Source organism: Phymastichus coffea, unplaced genomic scaffold (genome assembly GCF_024137745.1).
Source record: "Phymastichus coffea isolate CEN01 unplaced genomic scaffold, Cenicafe_Pcof_1.1 PCOF00080, whole genome shotgun sequence".
Lineage (NCBI taxonomy): Eukaryota > Metazoa > Arthropoda > Insecta > Hymenoptera > Eulophidae > Phymastichus > Phymastichus coffea.
Window position 1 is genome coordinate 1,234,534 of NW_026706891.1, and position 26,198 is coordinate 1,260,731.

Sequence of the window (26,198 nt, forward strand, 5' to 3'; positions counted from 1 at the left end):
AGGTTCCGTAAACCTCCAATTTAATATACATACAAAAAGAAACTATACTTAACGTACATAGAATCAGATTTTATTTTATCAAATAAAAAGCGAACTTAATGATAGTTTACGCTCAAATCTAAACTGCAATTAATGAGAATGTTGATAACAGCTTAACACAAAAGTTATCAACAAATATAGTTATTAAGTCGATATGCATGCTACAGGAATAAAAAAGCCATGAACTCTAAAAATTCTAATTAAAAAAATTCTTGAATTTATCTAATTGGTATGAACATCAGTACATAAAACAAATAACTCGAAAAACAGCTAAAATTGTTGAAAGGTTGACTTTAATTGATTTGATTGAGATTATTCAGTGTATTATTCGTATACGTCTAAATTATTGAGAATGATTAGATATCTATAAAATAATTACAAATTAACAACTCAATTTAATAAATAATTGGCTGAAGCGTAGAATGTACAACAATAAAACGGATGAAATTAATTTGATTCACGATAAATATGAAAAAAACTTAAGCGAAATACATGGAAAATTGCGAGAGTTCATAGGAAAAACGGCGCTCTAGAATATTCAATGTGCAGAAAGAAAGAAACTTTTAACTTGAAGTAGTGGGGTGAAATTCACACTCCGCTATTATGTATAAATAGGCCGGCATGCATCGCTTGATCAGCATTGATCTGAGAACAATGCAGGCAGTTGGAATGCGTTTAGAATAAATGACTAGCAATAGTCTTTATTTAATAATTCTGTTTTTCTGTTTGTCAGTTCAGAATCTTGCCCTTCATTTTAGTTTGGATCATCTCCGGATAATTATTGTTATCCGAGAGACAGTATCCTTCTAAAGTCTATTACATAGGCACACAAAAAAAGTGATCTGTACCAAAAACGAGACACACACATTCTCATGTATTTTGACACGCTCATTTCGCAGAATCGCAGTCAGTTTGACCCCATCACGTTATGTTTAAGGGCATTTGAAGGTCAAACTCAGAAAAAAGTAGTATTTCTATGATTTTGAGGGTCGCTGAATCCAAATCCGTAACAGTTATTCCAATTTTAATATTTAAACGTTACACCAACAATAGATACGAGTCACTCCAGAATAAAAATGATGAATAAGTGAATGCTGCAAACGATGAAAATAGTACATTAAAAAATTAATATCCTTCAGACTTTATTTACAACGTAGAAATTATTCACATTTGAAGAAATCTGCTGGGCATAATAGTCAAGGACAGTTGTATATCAAAAGTGTAGAACTAAACGAAAATTGATCAATTTGGGACACAGGCTGGGACAGTTCTACCGGAACAACGGACGGTATGATGTCGTTGTCGGCAACGCTTACAGTTGCTTATATATTTTTGTATAGTAGGTTAAGACTTTAATTGTAATAAACTGACGAGCTTAAAACAGATATACGTTCTGATTTTTAAATCCTTTCCCGATCGCTGGAATCAATATCTAACTTTCAAGCGGCGATGCATAATGTTATGAGAGTACAAGAGTGAAAGAGCTTTTCGACACTCATTCCTTCTCAAATAATAAATGACAATTTTTTCCTGGGCAAATTATATAAAAGGGTGGTAAAGAAATAAACCGGTCACAACTCTCTATGAGACTAGTGTTTCTTATGACTTGAAACATCTCAATAATAGCATTTCTTCCGCTTATATTAATTGATGCAAGTGTTACGTCCTGATACGTACACTTTTTTATTTTAAGATCAACAGCAATCAAGCGAGCTCAAAGTAGCAAATCAAGCACCAAATGTACTCTTCCGTTTTTTTTGTGAAAAATAAAACTGTTAAAACAACAATAGATCGAATTCAGCAGAACTTAAAGTTTAACAAACTTCAATTAAAAAATTGAAACGTTTTGACACTCTGATTTCTTGATTGCTCCACAAATTTAATGTAAGCCAATAAGTCAACGTGTAAAACGACGCCTCGACTTTTCAGTAGTTGATTCGCGACACGCGACAATTCCACTATAATAACTTATTTATCAATCAAAGGCAAACACTATAAAGAAATAAAAGAATAAAATAAGATTGGAAACATATACCTACGACAGATATAAAGATTTGCACGTATATTTATAAAAAAAGTGAAAATTGGAAATAATGTATCAAACGATCGATCTTTTTGCTACTAAATAACCCATATAGATCCTGCCATTATAATTAATTATGTATACATACATCTTGGCCATACTTTCTTAAACAAATTTTACTTATTTCAATAAATATATGTTACGGTTACGGAGTCGCGACATAACATGAGCATCGGAGCCAAAATTAAATATTTTAATAAATTCATCCTATCATAATATTTTAGGAGTAAATGTAAATGAAATACTCACCAGTAGTTGTTATTATTGTGTTTGAAATAAAACACATACTCTGTTTTGTTTATTTTGATACTATTAGCAGCACGTAACGTTCCCTTATACTCGCAAACGTAATCTTTTTCTTTAAAATCTCTTGTGGCAATAATTCCTCTCCCTTTTTCAGGAAAATGATGACTTTCAAATTCTCTTGGCAACAATTCCAAATTTTTTTTCTAATGTTTTGCTCATTATATTTTTCAAAATGTCTTTTGAACAGTCGTTCTGTAAATAAGAAGAAAGGTATATAAATATAAAAGAAATGTTTATAAAATTCAATTTGAAATAGTTCGATTCTTAAATAGAATTTATTTACTATAAGTATGTTAGATATTTTAGTGAGTATTTTATAGTGCACTCTAGTCGCGAGGATAGATAGTCGGATAGGATAAGACTTCTTACATCTGAAAATCGTAAGTTATATAAGTTATACACGGCTAAAAATTCAAAAGTTAATAAAATTGGAGTGTGATAGTCAGTGATTTTATACTCGCAGGTTAAAACACGCTTAAGCTAACCAGTGGTGTATGTAGTTCCAGCAGTTATTAAGCAGTTAGGATTTCATAGCATTCGCAAGTGGTTGAGCCGTAAAATCAATCTCTATCTTCATATTTGTGTCATACTTAAGAATTCCTATTTTCTTTCTGTTTGTCAATCTCGCGAATTTTGGAGCTATGAGACCTTCAAGATAAAAGGCTGGAGACGAACCACCAAATGTACCAGAAATCGATAAATATATTGCAGTACCGACAATAAAAAATGAAACCCGGGACAAAATCGAATACGCCACTGACAACTATAACTGCTGGATATTTCACTCATTTTCGTTAATTTGTTCATAGGCTGATTAGGAAATTCTATAAGTAAACTTTGTGGTTTTCGAATAATCAATCTATTCATCATGTATTCAATCTGTGCAATTAGTGATTACTTTTCCTAGTTGCACTCCTTAAGTAATGTTGCCGACGGATATAGGCAATCTGCTCCTTATAATTAATTGTTTAAAACGTCAATAAAAATACATGTTTTCTTGTTGCTCCGCTCATCGTGACGGTATGGCTGTCACCTAACAGCCAAGACCGTGTGCTGCACAGCTCGGCAATGTTTCCCGAGGCTGATAACACCGAGATGACCCTGGAAACAACCACACCGCTCGGACATCGCACAAGGGCGAGTTTGAGGCGGCTCAGCAACCCATGAGCGGAGCGCAAAGAAAATATAAGCGCACGCGCGGCTCCGAATTAGACTGACCCGACGAAAAGGGCAGAAAAATTAAAAATACGGGGGAAATTTGCGTGCGATAGCGAGATGAGCCAGTTATTGTTGTGCCATCAATAATTTATAATATATTACAATTGTATGACGTCTTCAATTATTCTTTAGTTAATAAATTTGTTTTAAAGTTTTTGTTTTAAGCTTTTGTTTTAAGCTTTTGTTTTATAAAAAAAGAATAAAAAACAAAAGCGTCAAGCGCTTAGACTGCTGCGTCAGTCGAGTTAGTTGGCAACGAGTCATCGAGGAGTTTGTACGCTCTAAGCCCATGTATCATTAAATAAAAAAAAATTATTGTAAATTTGATCCCTGCCCTTTTTCCCGAACAAGTAATTTTTTAAGTATGCGGTGTAGCGACGGTCAAAACAATAGAAAAAAGAAAACAACAACAAAAAAATAAAGAAATCTTGATTTATATAACATTTATCTTTTCATAATAATTGTGCGTATCGGCCGGTTCGCTGAACGCGCATACGTGCGACGGAGGGAGGGTGGCCGATTATGGCTCTCGTGTTTTAATTTCGTCACTTGCAAATCGTTGTTTCTCTTTTATACTTATTTGGAGTGCCCGTCAAAACTATACAAAGGATCATAAAAGTAATGAAACGTGACTGAAGTTACATCAATAACAAGAGAGGAAAGCAGCCTCAAAAACAACAGCTTGGACTCGCCTGAATATCATAAGCAATCAAAACTTATATTTTTTTAGAAATATACATCATACATTTAATATGGTATGTTGAAAGCAACATTTTGATTGCGAGTTTTAACTTTGTTCTATATTTTTCATGAATTATTTAAAAAGTAAGTATAATGCCAACTCACCGTTTATTTTAGGTGTTGATACCATTAATTCTAGGTTAGTTTTTTCTTCCATTGCTATATTTGTTTAGCATAGAAAATCTTAAATTGGGCGTTATAGGTCTATACATCTATAAGATGGTTTACCTGTAAAATAATTTTATAAAAATGAATATCAATAAAATCACAACAATTTACACACAAAATTTTAAAACGTATTTTATTGATAAGAAACTTTTTTATTTTCTTAGACGCATTATTTTATTCATATTTTTATCTAATAACAATCAGAAGAATTAGATCAATTTCACTTATTCTTCTGTTTAAATGCATTTAGGAGGTAGTTCAGGGTGATTTGGCACCCAAACTTAATGTACCGCTTATTTTAGGATGATCCAGAATTATTTGCAGAAAAATTATAGTATTTTTGTATCTAATAACAAACTGAAATCTATATACTCCAAATTCCCTTGATATTATTTAACTGTTGAATAGACTCAGGGACAGTTGCTGAGTGTGAATCCGAGGTATACTAATCTCCATCACGTCAGGTTCGCATTTGAATGTCAGACGTGTATATAGCAATTGCACGTTCAAATACAGTATATTATTTTTCCAATACGCTTCTTGAAGGTCGTTTGGAGATCAGGTATGTTTATGACAATGGAAATGAAAATTTGGCTACGCATTCGGACAGAGCGGAAAATTTTACGTTCAAATACATGTTTTTGCTGTTTTTCAACATGACTTAAAGTAAAATGTAAATTAAAATTTTAAATTTAAGAGCAATCCTTTTGGTAAACATATACGAAAAATAAATAAAAATAAAAGTCAACAATCCATCTTAGGTTACACAGGCGTTTCGTTGGTCTGTTTCCAACCTCATCAGATCTTAAATTAAAATCATTCGCAATTTATTTAAGATCTAATGAGGTTGGAAACTGACCAACGAAATATTTGTGTGTAACTTGAGATGGATTGTTGACTTCTATTTTTATTTTTATTTTCATGTATGTTTACCAAAAGGACTGCTCTCAAATTTGGAATTTCAATTAAGATTTTATTAGTATAATACAAAATGGAGAGTGCAATAAATATTACGACTCTTGAAGGTCATCTGAAGGTCAAACAAGTGAAAGACTAAATTAGCTAGACCCTTTTAACCAGCATTTAAGATATCCTATATGCTTCAATCACATACTCTCTTGTATTTTAGAATGCTCAAATCAATTCTAGGATCTATCTGCTGCCATCAATTCAAAAGGAAAGTCTTTTTAAGATTAATTCCTGCGATTTTATAAGTATATATGCTTAAAACTTATTCTGTAACCAATAAAAGTTGATTTATCGTTTAATCTGAAAACGGATAAATGCTTTAAAATTTTCTGTGTTATACGCGGAAAATATAATATTAATAAAATATTAAAATTAAATTAAAATAAAATATTAAAATTAAATTAAAATAAAATATTAAAATCAAATTAAAATAAAATATTAAAATTAATTCTTTTTTCTGAAAAAATTCAAAATACTTAAGCAAGAAAATTGGTTCAAGATCACTGATAAAGTATTCACCAAAATTTGGGTCCCTAAAGTCATTCGTCGGGTTGGTGATTAGCGCTTAAGACATTGGAAGAATGCAACACAAGTGATTTTCTCATAGCCTATGATTTGGCGTAAACCCTCAAAATCGTTATGGTGATAGCTATTATTCTATGAATATTAAGTTTGGACAACATTCAGTAAACAGGAAATTGTTAATTCATAAAATAACTCCGTCAATCACAATGCCAGTCTTAGTAAGTGATACTAGTCATGATAACGATGAAGCAATGGAAATTGATATAAAGTGACGAAAATATTTTAGAATCATCGAATGACGTGAGCGAAGAAGATGATGAAAAAGGTAACAAAGAAAATGATGAAGAAAATGGCGATTAAACTAATTCTGATGTTGGTACAATGGGTTATCCCACAACTCTTTCACAGTTTCATCAGAGTGGATTCAACGATTTGGTGAGAGATTTAGGGCTATCCTTAAAACTGGATTATTGAACAATGGAAATAAATAAGCTTCTATCCCACTAGCTCACTGAACGACAATGGATGAAAGTTATGTGAATATAGACTATTTACTTAATAAAATTAATTACGGGATGTATAAACGGGTAATTTGCACTGATCTAAAAGTTGTATCAATCATATTGAGACAACGAAGTGATTTTACAAAATTCCCATGTTTCTTATGTGAATGGGACGACAGAGCTCGTGATGATCATTATAAAGTAAAGGTGTGGCCACTAAGGAATAATTTGGTTATAGGCTTGATTAAGGAGCTAGTGAAAGCTTTGAAAAAGAGAAATAATAAAGTCTTTCAATATCTCTTTTCCAAGTACCTGAAGTTAACAGAAGCAAAAATTAAAGGAATTTTTTATGAACCTCATTGATAAGAGAATTGATAAAAGATTTGAAATTTTTAAATAGAATGACAATGAACGCAAGCTTGGCAAAGTTTTTTTCGATGTAAAATATTTTTAGGCTACACAGAAATCCAAATTATGAATAAATAGTTATGAACTTGGTGGTAAACTACGAAGCTGTTGGATGTTTAATGAGCCTCAAGGTTCACGTTTTATATTCTCATTTGGACACATTTCAAAAAAATCTTAGAGGTTATAGTGAAAAGCAAGGTGAAATATTTCACCAAGGCATTAAAGAGACGGAAAGGTGTTACCAAGGGTTTTGGGGCATTAATATGATATCGGATTACTGCGGGATCCTGAAAAGGGATACCACAGTCAAACACAGAAGAAAAGCGCTAAGAAGAACATTCAACGAAAGATGCAGACCAAAAACACGCTGACATTAAAGATTGATGGTTTCAAAAAGTGAGAAGCAAGTATCTCTGTTTAAATTACCTCTCTCATGAGATTCACAACGTGACAATCCTTTCATGAATTATTTTTCTAAATAACATTGAAATACTCAACCTGATTATGAGTTTCAGAACTTAGTAAATATCGGATTTGAATTCTACGATAATGAAAAGCTATATAGTCGTTTATTGTATTAAAAAACTTTTTTCTTCAAATTGAAATTTAGAATACCTTGAGGTATCTTCTAGTTTTCTCAAGGATGAAAACAATATTTAGGATTAACCGGGATGAAAACTGCACATCTTTATAAACAAAAAATTATTCATAAGTTTTTCTCAATCTGACCTTGGAATACCTGTTCGCGTGAATTAGTGTCGATATCGATACGTTTCTACCGCCGACATAGTTAAATTATTTAGACAAATCTGAGTAGCACGCGAAGATCAAGACTTACAACGAGTCTTATGGTCACCTATTCCGTAAAAATCACCAATCGATTACCGCCTAACAACAGTTACTTATGGCACCGCGTGTACGCCCTACCTCGCAATACGCACGCTTCTTCAACTCGCTCGTGACGAAAAAACGCGCTTTCCACTCGGCGCGGCGTGCCGATGAGCTGTCGACTGCTGTCTGTAAACGAGACGAGCTCATCAAGATTTTAGAATCAGCGGGCATCACATTGGACAAATGGGCAGTAATCCCAAATCTTGAGTTCTGCGGAGCTACCCTACTCGTCAAGTAGTACATTTGCTGAAACTAAGATTTTTGCAAAACATTCCCATCCGACTCTAGTCCGATATCCAAATCGTTCTTGCTTGGCTCAAGAAGCACCCATGTTACTGGAAAACATTCGTCGTTAATTCAAACTGAGCTGTCTTCTGCGACTTGGTCGTATGTGTCCAGCTGACCTAGCCACATGCGGCGCGACGCTCGATGAGTTGCGTACAAATGATGTCTGGTGGGCTGGCCCTACTTGGATAACATCTGCACCTGATAGATGGCCCCAGCCACCAAAACCAGTGCAATCATTACATTCTAGGCCAACTATCAGCGAGCCGGAATTATTCTCAAGATACTTAAACCTCAACCGTCTCATTCGAATAAACTCATGGTGCCTGTGTCCCTTTCTGCAGCGAATTCGAAAGCAAGCTATGCAAGGCTCATACCTATCGCACCTCACTACAAGTGAACTAGCTAATGCTGCGTTTCGCATAGATAGTTGGTATGAAAGCGTTAGCTAAATTCGCAATACGAAAATGCGTACTTTGTCAGCGTCACGCTCCCCGCTTGGCGCATCAACTCATGGGCAATCTACCTACGAAACTGGTGACTCCAGCACGACCATTTACGAACACAGAATTGGACTACACCGGACCGTTTCATCTGCGAGCGTCAAAGGGTAGAGGTCGAACAACATATAAAGGCTACATCGTCCTTTTCGTATACTTCGCCACTAAAGCACTTCATTCGGAAGTCGTCGGCGATCTTACGACATCCTCATTCCTTGCGGCCTTCCGTCGCTTCGTAAGCAGAAAAGTTATATATAAGAAACTCTTTAGCGACAATGCCACCACCTTTCATGAAGCTAATGCTGAGCTTCGAGACGTGTTTAGGGCTGCTTCCGACTTCTACAAGGAATCGGCTAGCTTACTTAGCAACGACGGGACTGAGTGGACGTTTATTCCACCTATGACACCTCACTACGGAGGACTATGAGAGGTGGGCATCAAATCCACAAAAATTTTATTAAAAAATTTGATTGGAGAATGCTTCCTCACATTCGAAGAATTCATTCCTATCTTGGCCAAAATCAAAGCATGTCTCAACTGTTCCGGAAAACCGTCTCGACCGCTTCTAGCTGCTCCAACGAATTCGCGATTAATTTTGGAAGTGCTGGTCAAGCGAATACTTACTCTTGCTACAAGAGCGCGACAAGTGGCGAGATCCAACGGCAAACTTCACCGTCGGTCAGCTAGTACTTATGAAGGACGACCGTTATCCACCAGCCAAATGACCTCTCGGGCGTGTGCTCGAACTACGTGCCGGCGCAGACGGCCTCGTTCGAGTCGTAACAATAAAAACGGCAACCAACACCCTGCGTCGACACATCGCCTGCCTAGCACCACTGGACCTTCACCTGCATGAGCCGCAAAAAGAAAAGACCAAGCGGGAAGGCGAGCGAAACTTTAGCTTAATTAATCATTGAATATTCGTCCTGTGGACGAAGACGGGCGGAATGTTCGCGGCGTTAGCGCTTCATGTACGCATCAGCATCGAGCGAAACTGTAGATTCGGACAATTAGTACGAGGCAAGACGTCTGTGCTTCGTGTACCGATTCTCAGTCTCGTCATGTTTCAAAAAAACTTGAGCGCCGGCTTTCACTCGAACCTGTACGTCGTAGAAGAGAAAGCGACCACATGTTTGGGTGATTGCGCTCGCTATAGCCAGAAAAGTTAAGGGCTGTCCCTTCCTCTCCCTTACTCTAACCAGGCCTCTTCTCCGGGCCTAACGACCAAGGGCGTCGCCCTCACCCCTAGTTTTTCATCGCGTGATGAACTCGGGCAGTGAGTGCTGAGCTCTGGTCGCGAATGCGTCCGCGTAATAACCGATGGCCAAACTGTGAAGTGTGCAGAGAGTTAGCGTGCGAGTAGTGTTTTTTTTGTGAAGTGTGCCAGCCGTGATTGGTGCAACGAGCCACAACGTCAGGGCCAGTTTGTAATAACATTCTAAGTGACCCTGAATGGCTTTTTCCCTACCTAAGACTGAGATTTTTTATGCCGGGCAGGTGTCACATTCTAACTTTTGTTTATTTGTTTAATAAATCAGTGTAATTTACTTCGTCCTTTAATATTTTTTAGCGGACTCACATCCTCTTCTATCTACCCTTTATATTTCGAGCCGCTAACGGTTTTTATTCATTCAATTGAAACAATACCTATGAATGACTTTCGCAAGTTGCAGAACTTGAGAATCAATATGTTCATCGATTGTACATCATAACACACATTTCTTTTCCCTTTGACCTCTAAGTAAAGTTCTAATGACCTCTATATTACTGTGAGTCTGAGGTTACAGCCTCGCAAGTAAAAGGATTAAAAAAATTGGGCCTATTGGGCATTTAATGTATTATTGGGGTTAACCGTGTGTAGTTATAGAATCACAGGTCACAGGGCACGACGATTAAGGAAATTGGGGTTTATAAGTATGGAGTTATATCAGTTACTTGAAAAATGAACAAATTGACCTTGAAATATCCTCTTACTTTGACACAATGGCCTTAGATAAATCTCACCATTGATTTAAGCATACAATAATACATGAGTGTTTATGATTAAAGCACATAGGACATATTAAATGCCGGCTTACAAGGGTCTAAAGCAAATTTGGTCTGTCACTTGTTTGACCTTCAGATGACCTACAAGAGTCATGTTGATAAAACGCAAAAACAAGTATTTAAACGTAAAATTTTTCGCTTTTTCCGAATTCGTGGTCGAATTTCGATTCCGCTGCAATGAAAACGTCTCACTTTCAAATACTCTTCAACCTGATGTGATGAAGATTATTCAGCACATCTAAATACATAACAATCAAGTGGTCTAGTTAAAGTCAATCGAAGATTTTTATGCAAATTTATTTGAACATCAAATTCTATTTTACAAAACTGCTTTGGTAACGGCACTAATCCTCGGAATGATTGTTTAAATAGTGTGACTTATTCTATTTGCGCTTCTTATATCGAGGTGAGAAAGAGATTAGTACTATTTAACAATAGATTTCGCCCGAATGAACAATTTAGCAATAGGAGCATTCTATCTTCCAGACTATTCTTTCTTAAATAATTTGTAAGGCTAGTCGCGGATCGAGTCATCTAGATTCGTGAAATAGATTATTTCCTCTTTACATATTTAGATTTTTTATTCAGGGTCGACATTCAAGCAATTTGGTGAAATGAAGTTTGATCTTCAAATTAATTTGCAAAAAGCATTGAGTCGAATCTAGATTACCTGGACTGTAACGGAGGCTAAATCAGGAATTCGTAACGGAGAATGTTCGCTTTCTAGTGGTTTCCCTGGTTTTCACTCTCTGCCGTGCTAATCTGTCTTCACAAGGTCACGAGCATAAGTGTATATTTGTGTCATAAAATTCACACGAATTATCCGTCTACAACAATGCCGCGAAGTATGCGTGCAGCTCTAGCAATAACTACAAAGGTTACAGTTAAAAGAACAAAACGAGCTGCAAAAGAGACGACTGTCTCGCACAGCAGGAAATAGATCACGTATGATAACCCTTCAAGAACCAACAGGTCAAGGTTCGATAGATCAACAACCTAGTGACAAAGTGCAGCAAGCGCACTACCCCATAAAAGCAGACGTTATCGCAGTAGAGCGGCCTAGAATAGATTCTCCACCTGGCAATCAAGTTTATCGCTACGTAGCACATCAAAAAGAAGATAGTATAAGATCAGGTGACGATGTAGATCTTCAAAGCGAAAGACAAGGTATCAACTTTTAATCACCTTGCCATTAGTAGCCAAAATATGAACAATCAAGCGAATGCGCGTCTTTAATGTATATGCGAATAATAATGCAAGTGTTGACATGAATATTTCTATCGGGCAAGCAATAATGGAAACTTTGCGCGCGGTCAGAGACGTTGCCTCCAGTGAGGGAGGATCGTGATTAAGGGAATGTCCATTATTTTTAAAGAATTACTTGAATTCACTGAGGATTCTTTTGAATCGATTTTCTTTGAGAAAATGTTTCGCGATTCAACCAACGATTTTGAATATAACATAGCGATAATATAGTTCGTTTACAAAAAAGCAATTAGCGTTAGAGGCCAAGTTTAAAAACAAAATCTTATTAGCTCCCACGTCATCAGCCAAAGCTGTCATGAATTCTTTGAAGATGCGATTCGGTAATCTAGCCGTGATAACTGACAGAATTTCTCAAAATATTGAGAATTTGCCTTCGATGAAAAAAGAAGAGGCGAGTATTGTGGAGTTCACCACAGGATTAAACAACGAATTAACGAAATTTAAATCGCTGTATCTGACGGAATATTTAGCTGGTATACCAGTTGAAAAACTGCAACGGGAAAACTGCCGGCAAACTTACAAATAGCATTCGCGGATCACCTAATGTCATCTACCGGCAACGAATCAAAACTAGAAAAATTATATACGAGAACAACAGGTAGAGCGTACAGGTTAAAAATCAAAAATAAATAATGTGTAATGTGGGAAACTTCCAAGCGTCGGTATTTGCGTGATTAGCGCAAGTATACGGACAATGGTTCTCTCGCATGGAAGAAAAATGAGAGCAAAAATGGGTATTCAAAGCTGAAGTGAATTTATATAAGCTGAAATTAAGAGATATAAAAGGTTCTTGAAACATAATAAATTGGCAGCTCGTTGAATAGGATTAGATTAGTGTTCTGAAACAAAATAATAAAAAGTAAAGGTAATTTTTCAACGAGCTGCTAATTTATTATTTTTCAAGAACTTTTTATATGTCTTAATTTCTATTTATATAACTTCAGTAAAATAATTAGATTATCTGATTTTTGTACTACAGTTATATATATTGAATAACTTTAGAACAAAAATCAGATAATCTAATTATTGTACTGAAGTTATATAAATAGAAATTAAGAGATATGAAAGATTCTTGAAAAATTATAAATTTGTAGCTTGTTGAAATTTTAAAAGAACCTTTTATATCTCTTAATTTCAGTTTATATAAATTCAATACAATAATTATGATATCTGATTTTTGTTCTAAAGTTATTCAATATACAGGGTGGCCCATTTTAAGTGATCCACTCAGATATCTAGATTGGAGTGAGTTTTATCGAAAAAAGTTTCAGACAAAAGTTACTCAACTTTGAGGGGGCCATGTTTCTATGACCTTGGATTTGACCTTGGAGGTCATGTTCAAGGTCATTTCAAGGTCAACTTTGTTTTTTTAAATAGGAACCCCCATTTTTGACCCCGGATTCGGAAAGAGCGGGAAATTTTACGTCCAAAACGGTATTTTTAAATTTTTTTTCATGGCCTTGAGAAGGTCGATTTAAGGTCAAATGCTTGAAAAACTGCATAAAAGCATTTTTTTAATTTTTAAGATATCGAAAAATGACCTCTACAAAATTTGTTCAGAACAGAGTGGGCCACCCAATGCACCAAAAATCTTTGACCTTTAACCTCATTTTGAAGGTCATTTCAAGGTCGAAGTGTTTTTTGTAATGGAAACCCCTCTTTTTAACCCCGGATACGCACATAGCACGAAATCCGACGTTTGGATAAGGTATTGTGTTGAGTTTCGCGCTATGTGCGAATCCGGGGTCAAAAAGAGGGGTTTCCATTACAAAAAACACTTCGACCTTGAAATGACCTTCAAAATGAGGTTAAAGGTCAAAGGTTTTTGGTGCATTGGGTGGCCCACTCTATTCTGAACAAATTTTGTAGAGGTCATTTTTCGATATCTTAAAAATTAAAAAAACGCTTTTAGGCAGTTTTTCAAGCATTTGACCTTAAATCGACCTTCTCTAGGCCATGAAAAAAAATTTAAAAATACCGTTTTGGACGTAAAATTTCCCGCTCTTTCCGAATCCGGGGTCAAAAATGGGGATTCCTATTTAAAAAAACAAAGTTGACCTTGAAATGACCTTGAACATGACCTCCAAGGTCAAATCCAAGGTCATAGAAATATGGCCCCCTCAAAGTTGAGTAACTTTTGTCTGAAACTTTTTTCGATAAAACTCACTCCAATCTAGATATCTGAGTGGATCACTTAAAATGGGCCACCCTGTATATAACTTTAGTACAAAAATCAGATATCATAATTAGTGTAGTGAATTTATATAAACTGAAATTAAGGGACATGAAAGGTTCTTGACAAATAACAAATTAGCAGCTCGTTGAAAAATTACCTTTACTTATTAGTATTTTGTTTTAAATCACTAATCTAATCCTTTTCAACGAACTGTCAATTTATAGTTTTTCAAGAACCTTTCATATCTTTTAATTTCAGTTTATATAAATTCAATACAATAATTATGATATCTGATTTTTGTTCTAAAGTTATATATTTTGAATAACTTTAGAATAAATATCAGATAATCTAGTTATTTTACTGAAGTTATATAAATAAAAATTGAGAGATATGAAAAGTTCTTGAAACATAATAAATTGGCAGCTCGTTGAATAGGATTAGATTAGTGATCTGAAACAAAATAATAAAAAGTAAAGGTAATTTTTCAACGAGCTGCTAATTTATTATTTTTCAAGAACTTTTTATATCTCTTAATTTCTATTTATATAACTTCAGTAAAATAATTAGATTATCTGATTTTTGTACTACAGTTATATATATTGAATAACTTTAGTACAAAAATCAGATATCATAATTAGTGTAGTGAATTTAGATAAACTGAAATTAAGAGATATAAAAGGTTCTTGACAAATAATAAATTAGCAGCTCGTTGAAAAATTACCTTTACTTATTATTATTTTGTTTTAAATCACTAATCTAATCCTATTCAATGAGCTGTTAATTTATAATTTTTCAAGAACCTCTTATATCTCTTAAGTCAGTTATAAAAGTGATATAAAAGGTTCTTGACAAATAATAAATTAGCAGCTCGTTGAAAAATTACCTTTACTTATTATTATTTTGTTTTAAATCACTAATCTAATCCTATTCAATGAGCTGTTAATTTATAATTTTTCAAGAACCTCTTATATCTCTTAAGTCAGTTTATATAAATTCAATAGGGCTCTTATTATTCGGTTAACCGGTTAATCGGTTAACCGATTTTATTCGGTTTACAACCGGTTATTCGAATTGCCGGTTTTATCGGTTGCGGTTTACCGGTTAACTGCAAAACCGTTAACCGATCCGGTTAACTAATCCGATTAACCGGATAAAATTTTTTGATTAATTTTTTATATTTTTTTGCATTTTCTTATTAATAGGGATTATACTCGTAGGTATCATATTTTATAATACTTATTGAGCAATCTTTTTTTATTATTACTATCGGTGTGATAACGATATAACTCTAATTTTCTTCTGATAATAGCCATGCAAAAAAAAATTGCGCAAAAATATAAGTTACCTTAAGTGAAAGGTCAGTATGCACAGAATAAGTTAATATAACTTTTTTAAAACAAAAATAATTAAAAACGCAGGTAGAAGATAAAAAAATGTTGTTTTTGGGTTCCACGAAAAAGAGTTATCACTCGAGTGCCAGTTAAACCTTTAAAAATGATTGCAAAAGTTTGTAATTATGTATACACGTACATCAAAGGTTCAAAAAAACTTCAAAAAATTACAAATTAATTAATTAAATTGCTTGTTTTTATTGGCAGAGGTTGTCTTAAATTAAGAATTATTTTATCTTAAAGAGCAAACCCCACCCACCCCAAGTTAAATAAATAAAAATAAAATAAAGTTAGTCTCTTGATTTCAGATAGGTTTCGTCTTACTTCGGTCCGAGCCAAGGGTGTTTTAAATGAAAAAACACTATTTTAATGATGTGACGTTTCGATGCGCAATGGCATCTTCATCACGTGGCGGGCGACACCGAAATCGTTTCGGTAGGTATACAGCGGAAAAAAACGACGACGACGAAACGAGAATTAAGAGAAAAAAAATTTTTTGTTTTTTTTTTCTTCTTTTTTTTCGTTACGAAAATTGCAGACGTTAAAGTATAAAAAAAAAATCAAGCGGAAAAACAAGCACCGAATTAATCCAGCGCTGAAATCTTATTAAAGAATCTAATTAATCAATTAACCGCAACGCACGAGCACGCGCGGGGATGCATAAAATGTTATTTCGTATAATACATACAACACGCGCGAAATAGCACATTACTGTCAATTGAATCCAAGCCTCTCTATACAACTTGCTCGCAGCGCATCTGTAACATCAAATATGTTACTTCAGCATATATAAATTGTTCACAAAAAATAAGTTTTATTGTTTATAAAATATTGGCATGTGTTATTATTAGATAGCAAAATGTCAAATCGAATGAATAGTTGGGTATGGAATTACGCTACAATTGCTGACGATAAAAAGAGCGCAACCTGTAATTTATGCAATAAAAGCATCAGTTATTCAAATTCACCTTCAGCCATCTCAAATCATTTAAAATCGATTCACAAAAGGAGCCCACTTGATATTTCAACTACAGAACCGAGGTATTTCAATAATTTAGAATTTTATTTATATTAAGAAATTTTTTCTTTAACGAATATTATTTCCTTTTCTAATTTTTTCTAAATTCCTTTATTTATTTAATATTATTTGGAAACAATATTTCTCAAATTTGAGAGAATTGCAAAAGATCAACCCCTATGGCTTATTATTCAGTCTATAAATCTAATTTTTAGTTTGTCACAGAAACGAACGATGATAATAATATTTGTAATTTATATTTTACTTTTACTCATTAAATGCTTTTACACTTTTACTACATTTCGAGTATAGGTGATTATTTGTGTTTACTTGTTTTTGTGTGGAATTATTTTAATATAATTATAAAAAACTTGAAACATTTTATTATATTTTAAAAATTGTAACTTAAGAAATAATTTAACTTTGATAGATATTTTTAAAATTTTTTAATCATTTATTTATAAAATATATATTTTTAAAATACATTAAAACTTAGTTTTGTCTTAATACCCGTGTTGAAATTGTTTTTAATCCTATTAATTGCCCTTTAATTGTCTTTTATCTTCTTAATCCTTATATTTTATTATATTTATTATAAATGTATCAAAAATGTATAATTTGTTTTCAGCGAAAACCATGATGCAAGCAGCAGCTCAAGTTTGTCAGCTTCTACTTTATCGTTTACTGAATCTCAAGAATATCACATCCCGCGAAAGCGACAGAGACGAAATGATGGGTCAGGTGTATGCTCTGCTCAACGTCAAGAGGTTATAACCGAAGCAACTGCAAAATTAATTGCCACTAATCTTCTTCCCATCTCTTTAGTCTCAACATCTGGTTTTAGAGATTTTATGGATGTGTTAGAACCAGGTTACAAAGTGCCTTGCGAAAAGACAATACTTCGACGGTTAGAATGCTATTTTGAGGAAGTTAAGTTGAAAATTAAAAAAGACTTAAGCAAAGCGCAAAAAGTATCTTTGACAACTGATGAGTGGTCATCAAGGGCACAAAATAGCTATCTTTCAGTCGAGGCGCAATATCTGGATGAAAACTGCAAAATGCATCATGCAACGCTTTGTAACGAAGTCCTTTTTGCAAGACCAACTGCTCTCAACTTTTCCAATGAACTAAAAACCGTTATCAAAGATTGGGACTTAGAGAATAAAGTGGAAGCTATTGTTCATGATAGTGCATCAGCAATTATTGCTGCTTGTAATCTGCTACCTGAAATACCGTATAGTGTAAAATGTAATGCCCATTTACTACAATTAGTTGTACACGATTGCTTTGCAGCTGTACCAGATTATGAATCTTTGACATCTAAAGGACAAGCAGTTGTTTCACATTTTCGGAGATCGAATATCGCCAGCAATTCTTTAGCTCAACGCCAAATTCAAATGGATATGAAGAAGGAAAAATTGATTCAAAGTTGTAATACTCGTTGGGATTCTAAATATTTCATGTTTGAAAGTTTAGTACAAAACAAAACTCCGATCTCTGCAGTATTAGCAGACAGACAAGTAACAAAAAGAGATGTTGCACAAAAGCTAGAAATTACTGAGAGTAACTGGGTCGACATGGAGAAATTATTGGTTATGTTAAAAGCCTTTCAAGTGGCAACGACTATTTTTTGTAGCCAAACAGATGTTACTATTTCTGTTGTTCGCCCAGTTATTCACTCAATAATCTCTAATCATTTAGCTACAACACCAGAAGATAATGCTGTTTCAAAAAAGTTTAAAAAAGAAGCAATCTCTTCGTTAAAACGGCGATTTCGGTTTGAAGAAAACGACTTTGAAATAGATATTATGCACATATCTCAAGTTTTTGATCCAAGGCATAAGTCTTTATCCTGTGAGAGTGCCGAAATGAAACAAGAAGTAGTTGATTACGTCAAAGGACTCTTGAATGTAGGTGAACCTATGGATACGGAAGACACTAATTCACCGGTTCTAAAATCATCTGCCTTTGATTTTCTTTTTGGAAGTGTACCTGCAAGTAATTGGCAGAGTCAACTACAAATGTACATGGCAGAACCAGAGTTAGGAAGAAATTTGGATCCACTACAATGGTGGAAAAATCATTCTGATAAGTATTCACTGATTTTCAAATTGGCCTTACAGTTTTTATCAGTTCCAGCAACTTCAGCAGCGTCAGAAAGGACTTTTTCCTCTGCTGGAAATATTGTCACTCCGAATAGAAACTGTCTAGGTCCTAATAATGTTAATTTATTAACATTTTTATACCAAAATCGACATTTCATGGCAGACCGATAAGTTAATATAAGTACTTGATGTTACGTATTCATTGTTTTGTATTATTATGTTACAATTATTATGTTACAATAATACGTTTGTTTCTACAATATGTATAATTTTCTTCTTCTACATTATATATATATTGTTTTGTTCTACGTTATTTTGTCTTACTTATTAATTTTTTATTAATAATTTACATATTATAATAGACATTGTATTAATCACAATGTAAAACTATTTTGTTAATGTACATAATGTGTGAAAATGTTACTTGAAAAGATAATTATAATTATTGTAAAAATTTATATTTACGCTTTGCAAAGACAATTAAAAGATATTGTATAAAAAGAGATATTGTATAAAATAAAAAATGATGATTAATCAATGTACAATACTTATTTTTTGACAGTAATCTCAGTCAAAACCAGCGGGCCGCCAGCAGCCTGCTAGCTCCCTGCTAGCAGGCCGCTGGCGGGCTAACTATCGATGTACAACTTGATCAGTTTCCTGGTGCGTAGAGTGACCATTCCCGGAGTCTACAGGGTACAGGTCACTCTGGACACTCATTAGGTGAGTGTCCAAGTGTCCAGGATCACCTTCTTCAGGGTGTGAATGGAGCATATCGTAGTTTTTAGTTTGTGTAATACAATTATGCAATAGGTATGTCTCGAGGTGTTTAAAGCGAACTTTACCAGGGTGTAAAGAGCGCGTATAGTAGTTTCATGCACTAGGTCATTCATTTCATGGGCTCGCCTTCGAATCTGTAATAACGACGCTTCACTCGAATTGACTCTGATGTAATGTGATACGCACAACTAACCGGCACCAACCTGCAATCACAATGCTCCCTTTTACACTCACTCTCCTTCGCGTTAACGTTGAACTGTACGACGAGAATACGAAAATGAAATGCGGTGTATGTAACGTGGTTTCACGAAAACTAGAAAGATAAGGAAAGAAGAAAATCCTTTTTCTTGAGTTTCTCCCTTTCTCGTCTTTCTTTGCATCTCGTGATTAATGTTGCGATATCGAAGATATGTATGTACGCTCTCCTACTCACTTTGCACACAAACTCAAAAATCTCCGCACGCCGAAAAATGACAAATTTGATTGTTTGCTCGCCCTAATCTCACACTGGCAAGCGTGAAATGTGCTAGCTATCGCGACACACCCATTTCTCCCTTTGTTGCACACTTTTCGCACGCCTAACAGAAAACAAAAACGCAATTCACGAAAAAACTAAGTCGATAACCCTACTATTTCTTTATCGCAAATTATTTTGAAATTTTATTTAACCGGTTAACCGCAACCGAAAAATCGCATTATTCGGTTAACCGGTTAACTGCAACCGGAAAACCGCATTATTCGGTTAACCGGTTAACTGCAACCGGAAAACCGCACTATTCGGTTAACCGGTTAACTGCAACCGGAAAACCGCACTATTCGGTTAACCGGTTCACCGATTTCGAGTAACCGAATAACCGACTACCCGGGTACACCTCAAACCGAATAATTGTAAGATCCCTAAAATTCAATACAATAATTATGATATCTGATTTTTGTTCTAAAATTATTCAATATACAGGTTGATTCTGAAACATATGAAGAGTTTGGTACCATTCGATTCGTTTTGAAAAATGGAATAAGATGGTGTGACGTCGGTTGACGAAACAATTCTCAGGCGCACTTTTTGGTCTATCCTTGCGGACAATAACCGGGACGTGCGTTACCACTATCGCGGGAAATTCCTTTTTTCGGCGACGGAGGATCGAAGCTTTGCTGTACCACACGCTAGGCAATATAGCAATACTTCGCGTTATTTTACCACACTCTTGGCAATAAAATAACGTAAAGGGAGCCTATCTAATATGCACTCGACCACACGCTTGGCAATCGAGTGTAACTATCTAAGAAAGAAAATCCCGTACGCGAAACTAGGAAGAGTAAGGAGAGAGAAGTTAAAGGAGAGTATTTAGAATGTAAAAATTTTTATTTAATTTTTCTTACTCACTTTTATAATGGTTTTCCCACACACACAAAAAGATTAACTAGGTCTGGACGAACTTTGAAGAATAGCTAACGAATTCAAAATAGAATTGAATGAACTAAATCTGAGCTGCTAACTTTGAACGAACTGAATTTCGAAAAAAATAATAATGCCTGAATTTTCGTGAAAAGATCTCTTTTATACTTTTTTACAAGAGACTCCCACTCGAAAATCTTTGTCATTTTTGGGCAGGAAGAACTAAAATTTTCTTAACTTAATTAGTTGGAAAATTTGGGGAGTATCTCAGCGTAAGCAAGGTTCGAATCCTAATTGGCCGGGGGCGGAGTGTGCGGGTGTGGCTTCATTTTAGTGTTTTGGGCCCTCTTCGCATAGATGGCCCTCTATGTACTATTCTGGCCTTTATCTATTTAAACTAATTTTATTTAAAATTAATTGTGTGTGTGGTACTCTAATTTTACAAAAATGTTTCTTAATCTATAATAAAACTAAATGATAGAACAAAAGTTAAGAATTACATTTATCTAAGAACAATTAGGATATTAATAGTTTTAACTATTAATTGATTATTAAAAAGTTTTGAGAAATGCTGAAAAAATCAGAGTTAATTGCAACAAATATAATTAATAACTTTCATTCAAGCCATTCTTAAATTGTCTAACGCAAAGTTGAGCGCACCCAACAATTATATATACGAAACTCGTAAAGAAAATGAACCAATAAATACGGGAAGACAAATTTCGCAATTTTTCGAGAGACGTGCAAGCAAATCTGTTTCCTTTAATTTAAAAGAAATTAGCAAAAATGAAAATAAATTATTTAAAATAAAATAATAGTACTGTTGGCAGGATGCACATGTGCGCTACAGATCTCTTCTTTCTAAACATGCGCGCAATCTGACTACTCCGGATGACGCGATCGTAAAATCGCCCTGATAATCTCCAGTACCCGAAAGTCGCCAGATGCACGAGCCGAAAACTGCCGTTCACAGGAAAAATCGTTTTTATTCATCCGCACGCAGTTTTTCATCTTAATTTACGAGCTAAATGTGTGGTCGGTATTTTTTTTCCTTATTCTCTCTTTTTTTTTGAACCACCGTTACAATGGCACAGTTAAAATTTTTTTTTGATAATTAGTCAATTAGATAATCGCGATTGAATGTCAGCCAATGAGCGGCTGGCTACGGCCGACGGGCCGCGCGACGGCGAGTCGCGACGGAGAAGGGAGGTCGACTCGTGCATGTTATTCAACAGGTGACAGAGGTGCTCAACTCTTGACCTGTTACTGCTAGCAGCCGTTATGTTGACGTATTTTGATATTATGAATATCAATAATAATATGGATAAAATTATTAAAAAATACGTTGCAATGTAATAATGCATTACATTGTTTTGTATCGTAAAAAACATGAATTTTATGAAATCAATAAAAACATGTGTACTACATGCGCTTTTACGAAAATATTGCACATTGTGCAATTACTTGTATGTTTAATAAACGCATATTAAACTATACGAATAGTTACAATAGGCATTACTTACATTGTAGCTACATACAATACAATACGTGAAATACATTTATCAAACAAACAATCAATCAATCAATCAATAAATTAATTAATTAATGGTCTGCATTAGTTGCAATAGGGTAATGGATTTAACGCTATTTATTTAATTATCTCAACTTAAGCATCGAATTTTCGATAGTTCAAGGATTTGAATATTTTGTAATATGCAAACTCTCAAACAGTCAAACATCAATAGTTCCAAACATATGAATAGTAATGTTTTTTTTTTTGCTATTCATTTGTTCATTACTATTGATAGACTTAGTTGCAAAATTTTCTTGACACGGTGTACTCCATCGTTGCAAAATGGCAAGAAAAAATGCTTATTCCAACGAGGAGTACACCGATATGGTGTTGTGCTTGGGCTGGGCTGAGGGTAATGCGAATGCAGCTGCTCGACGGTACGCTGAGCTTTACCCTCTCAGAGCACAACACCCCAATCCTCGGACGATAGAAAATACCGTGAGGAGGTTGAGGGAAACGGGCAGTGTCGTGGTCAGGAATCCTGATGGAGGACGCCAACGCCAACGCGATCGCCTTCATGACCCTATCGTCGCAGCTTTCGCCGCCGATCCGACAGACAGCTTGCGATCTGTTTCGCGGCAAGTCTCGGCGGCGTTAGGTGTGGCGTGTTCGTACAGCACTGTACAACGGGTCATGAAGGATGATGGTCAACATGCGTATCATCTCCGGCGAGTGCAGTCACTAGGTAAGTGCATAATTTGTTATTTATAGCGGTTATGTATTCGCATGTAATGACAGGAGGTCGATCCTGTAGTAACTTTGATATGCTGACGGACACCGTATTTATTTTTATGTTTTGATCAGTTATATCTCGGTTTGTATTAAAGACAATGGACCGTTTAATCATTTATTAGAACCTGGAGATCCGCAACAGAGATTGAGGTACTGTCATTGGCTTGTGGACGCGGTTGACGAAGATCCTAACATCTTGGATCGCATTTTATGGACGGATGAATCCACTTTCGGGCGAATCGGAATGTTCAACCAACACAATGAACATGTGTGGGCCCACGAGAATCCATTTGCGGTGCGAGAAGGTATATTTTAAGAATAATATTGTATTTGCTTGCACAACAAAATATTTAACAATATTTTTCAACATAATTTAGATCGTTCGCAGCATAGATATGCCGTAAATGTATGGGCTGGTGTGATTCGTGACCGAATTGTGGGTCCATTCCGTCTACCGCGAAACCTCAATGCTGGTGCGTACATCGATCTGCCAGCTCTTCTAGATGACGTCCTCCCAGATCAAAATAACATCATCCTGATGCACGACGGAGACCCAGCCTACTTTGCGCAGCCTGTCCGGGACTATCTCGACGAGGTAATTGATTACTGTTTGTTTTTTATTAATTTATAAAAAAAAGTATACTGATCTCTATGTTTTTCCAGTCTTACCCTGAGTGGATAGGCCGTGGTGGTACCGTAGAATGGCCAACACGTTCCCCAGATCATAATCCATTGGATTATTATGTTTGGGGAACGTGCAAAGAGGCCATCTACATTAACGGTCCACCTGGCAACGCAGATGGATGCTGGCAGGCTGTACAAGAGTGGGCAGAAAATGTGGCCCCCGATCAAATACATAGAGCGACGCTCCAAGTTTTACGAAGAGCTCGCCTATGTATACAAATGGATAGGGGCCACTTTGAACAATGCATGAAGGCAGGGGGGGATCCTTGTGATGGAGTAGGCGACGAGGAGCTTGAGAGGGATCCAGAAGATCATAACGATCCAGACTGGGAGATGGTCGAATAGAAAGAGGTAAGTCGGAGAAAAGTCGTAAACAAAGTTGTTGGGTTGGGTTATTGGGTTGGGTTATTGGGTTGGGTTCAGAGAAAAGTCGTAAAAAAGTCGTAAAAAAGTCGTAAAAAAGTCGTAGAAAAGTCGTAAAATAAGTCGTAGAAAAGTCGTAAAAAAGTCGTAAAAAAGTCGTAAAAAAGTCGTAAAAAAGTCGTAAAAAAGTAGTAAAATAAGTCGTAGAAAAGTCGTAAAAAAGTCGTAAAAAAATCGTAAGCAAAGTTGTTGGGTTATTGGGTTATTGGGTTAAAGAAAAAAGTCGTAGAAAAGTCGTAAAAAAAGTCGTAAAAAAAGTCGTAAAAAAAGTCGTAGAAAAGTCGTAGAAAAGTCGTAAAAAAGTCGTAAAAAAGTCGTAAAAAAGTCGTAGAAAAGTCGTAAAAAAAGTCGTAAAATAGTCGTAGAAAAGTCGTAAAAAAGTCGTAAAAAGTCGTAAAAAAGTCGTAAAAAAGTCGTAAAAAAGTCGTAAAAAATGTCGTAGAAAATGTCGTAAAAAAGTCGTAAAAAAAGTCGTAAAAAAGTCGTAAGCAAAGTTGTTGGGTTATTGGGTTATTGTGTTAAAGAAAAAAGTCGTAGAAAAGTCGTAAAAAAAGTCATAAAAAAAAGTCGTAAAAAAAGTCGTAAAAAAGTCGTAAGCAAAGTTGTTGGGTTATTGGGTTATTGGGTTAAAGAAAAAAGTCGTAAAAAAGTCGTAAAAAAAGTCGTAAAAAAGTCGTAAAAAAAGTCGTAAAAAAGTCGTAAGCAAAGTTGTTGGGTTATTGGGTTATTGTGTTAAAGAAAAAAGTCGTAAAAAAATCGTAAGCAAAGTTGTTGGGTTATTGGGTTGGGTAGGGTAATTGGGTTAAAGAAAAAAGTCGTAAAAAAGTCGTAAAAAAAGTCGTAAAAAAGTCGTAAAAAAAGTCGTAAAAAAGTCGTAAGCAAAGTTGTTGGGTTATTGGGTTATTGTGTTAAAGAAAAATGTCGTAGAAAATTCGTAAACAAAGTAGTTGGGTTATTGGGTTGGGTTGGGTTTATAGAAAAGTCGTAAAAGAAGTCGTAGAAAAGTCGTAAAAAAGTCGTTGAAAAGTCGTAAACAAAGTTGTTGGGTTATTGGGTTGGGTTGGGTTTATAGATAGGTCGTAATAGAAGTCGTAGAAAAGTCGTAAAAGAAGTTGTAGAAAAGTCGTAGAAAAGTCGTAAAAAAAGTTGTTGGCTTCGGTTATTAAAAAAGTCGTAAAAAAGTCGTAGAAAAGTCGTAAACAAAGTTGTTGAGTTATTGGGTTGAGTTGGGTTTATAGAAAAGTCGTAAAAGAAGTCGTAGAAAAGTCGTAAAAAAGTCGTAGAAAAGTCGTAAGCAAAGTTGTTGGGTTGGGTTATTGGGTTGGGTAGGGTTATTGGGTTAAAGAAAAAAGTCGTAAAAAAGTCGTAAAAAAGTCGTAAAAAAGTCGTTAAAAAGTCGTAAAAAAGTCGTAAACAAGACGTAAAAAAGTCGTAGAAAAGTCGTAAGCAAAGTTGTTAGGTTGGGTTCGAGTTATTGGGTTCAGGTTAAAGAAAAAAGTCGTAAAAAAGTCGTAAAAAAAGTCGTACAAAAGTCGTAAAATAGTCGTAAGCAAAGTTGTTGGGTTATTGGGTTATTGTGTTAAAGAAAAAAGTCGTAAAAAAGTCGTAAAAAAGTCCTAAAAAAGTCGTAAAAAAGTCGTAAAAAAGTCGTAAAAAATGTCGTAGAAAATGTCGTAAAAAAGTCGTAAGCAAAGTTGTTGGGTTATTGGGTTATTGTGTTAAAGAAAAAAGTCGTAAAAAAATCGTAAGCAAAGTTGTTGGGTTATTGGGTTGGGTAGGGTTATTGGGTTAAAGAAAAAAGTCGTAAAAAAGTCGTAAAAAAAGTCGTAAAAAAGTCGTAAGCAAAGTTGTTGAGTTATTGGGTTGTTGTGTTAAAGAAAAAAGTCGTAAAAAAATCGTAAGCAAAGTTGTTGGGTTATTGGGTTGGGTAGGGTAATTGTGTTAAAGAAAAAAGTCGTAGAAAATTCGTAAA

At 34.9% G+C, this 26,198-nt stretch overlaps 1 protein-coding gene across 1 annotated transcript; it reads left to right on the forward strand.

Annotated features, from left to right (window-relative positions):
- Positions 1-11,629: 11,629 nt before the first annotated feature.
- LOC131668563 (E3 SUMO-protein ligase ZBED1-like) lies at positions 11,630-18,809 on the forward strand. The gene is made up of 3 exons (XM_058942848.1): positions 11,630-11,849; positions 12,218-12,458; positions 17,162-18,809. Exons 1-3 carry the CDS (start codon positions 11,630-11,632, stop codon positions 18,807-18,809), a joined length of 2,109 nt encoding a protein of 702 aa, XP_058798831.1.
- Positions 18,810-26,198: the final 7,389 nt, after the last annotated feature.

Excerpts from the sequence above, each read along its gene's own strand:
- LOC131668563 (XM_058942848.1), top strand. The coding sequence starts at position 11,630 with ATGATAACCCTTCAAGAACCAACAGGTCAAGGTTCGATAGATCAACAA. Across the intron at positions 11,850-12,217 it reads TCTTCAAAGCGAAAGACAAG|CTCCCACGTCATCAGCCAAA; the intron begins GTATCAACTTTT and ends AAATCTTATTAG. Across the intron at positions 12,459-17,161 it reads CTGCAACGGGAAAACTGCCG|CGAAAACCATGATGCAAGCA; the intron begins GCAAACTTACAA and ends ATTTGTTTTCAG.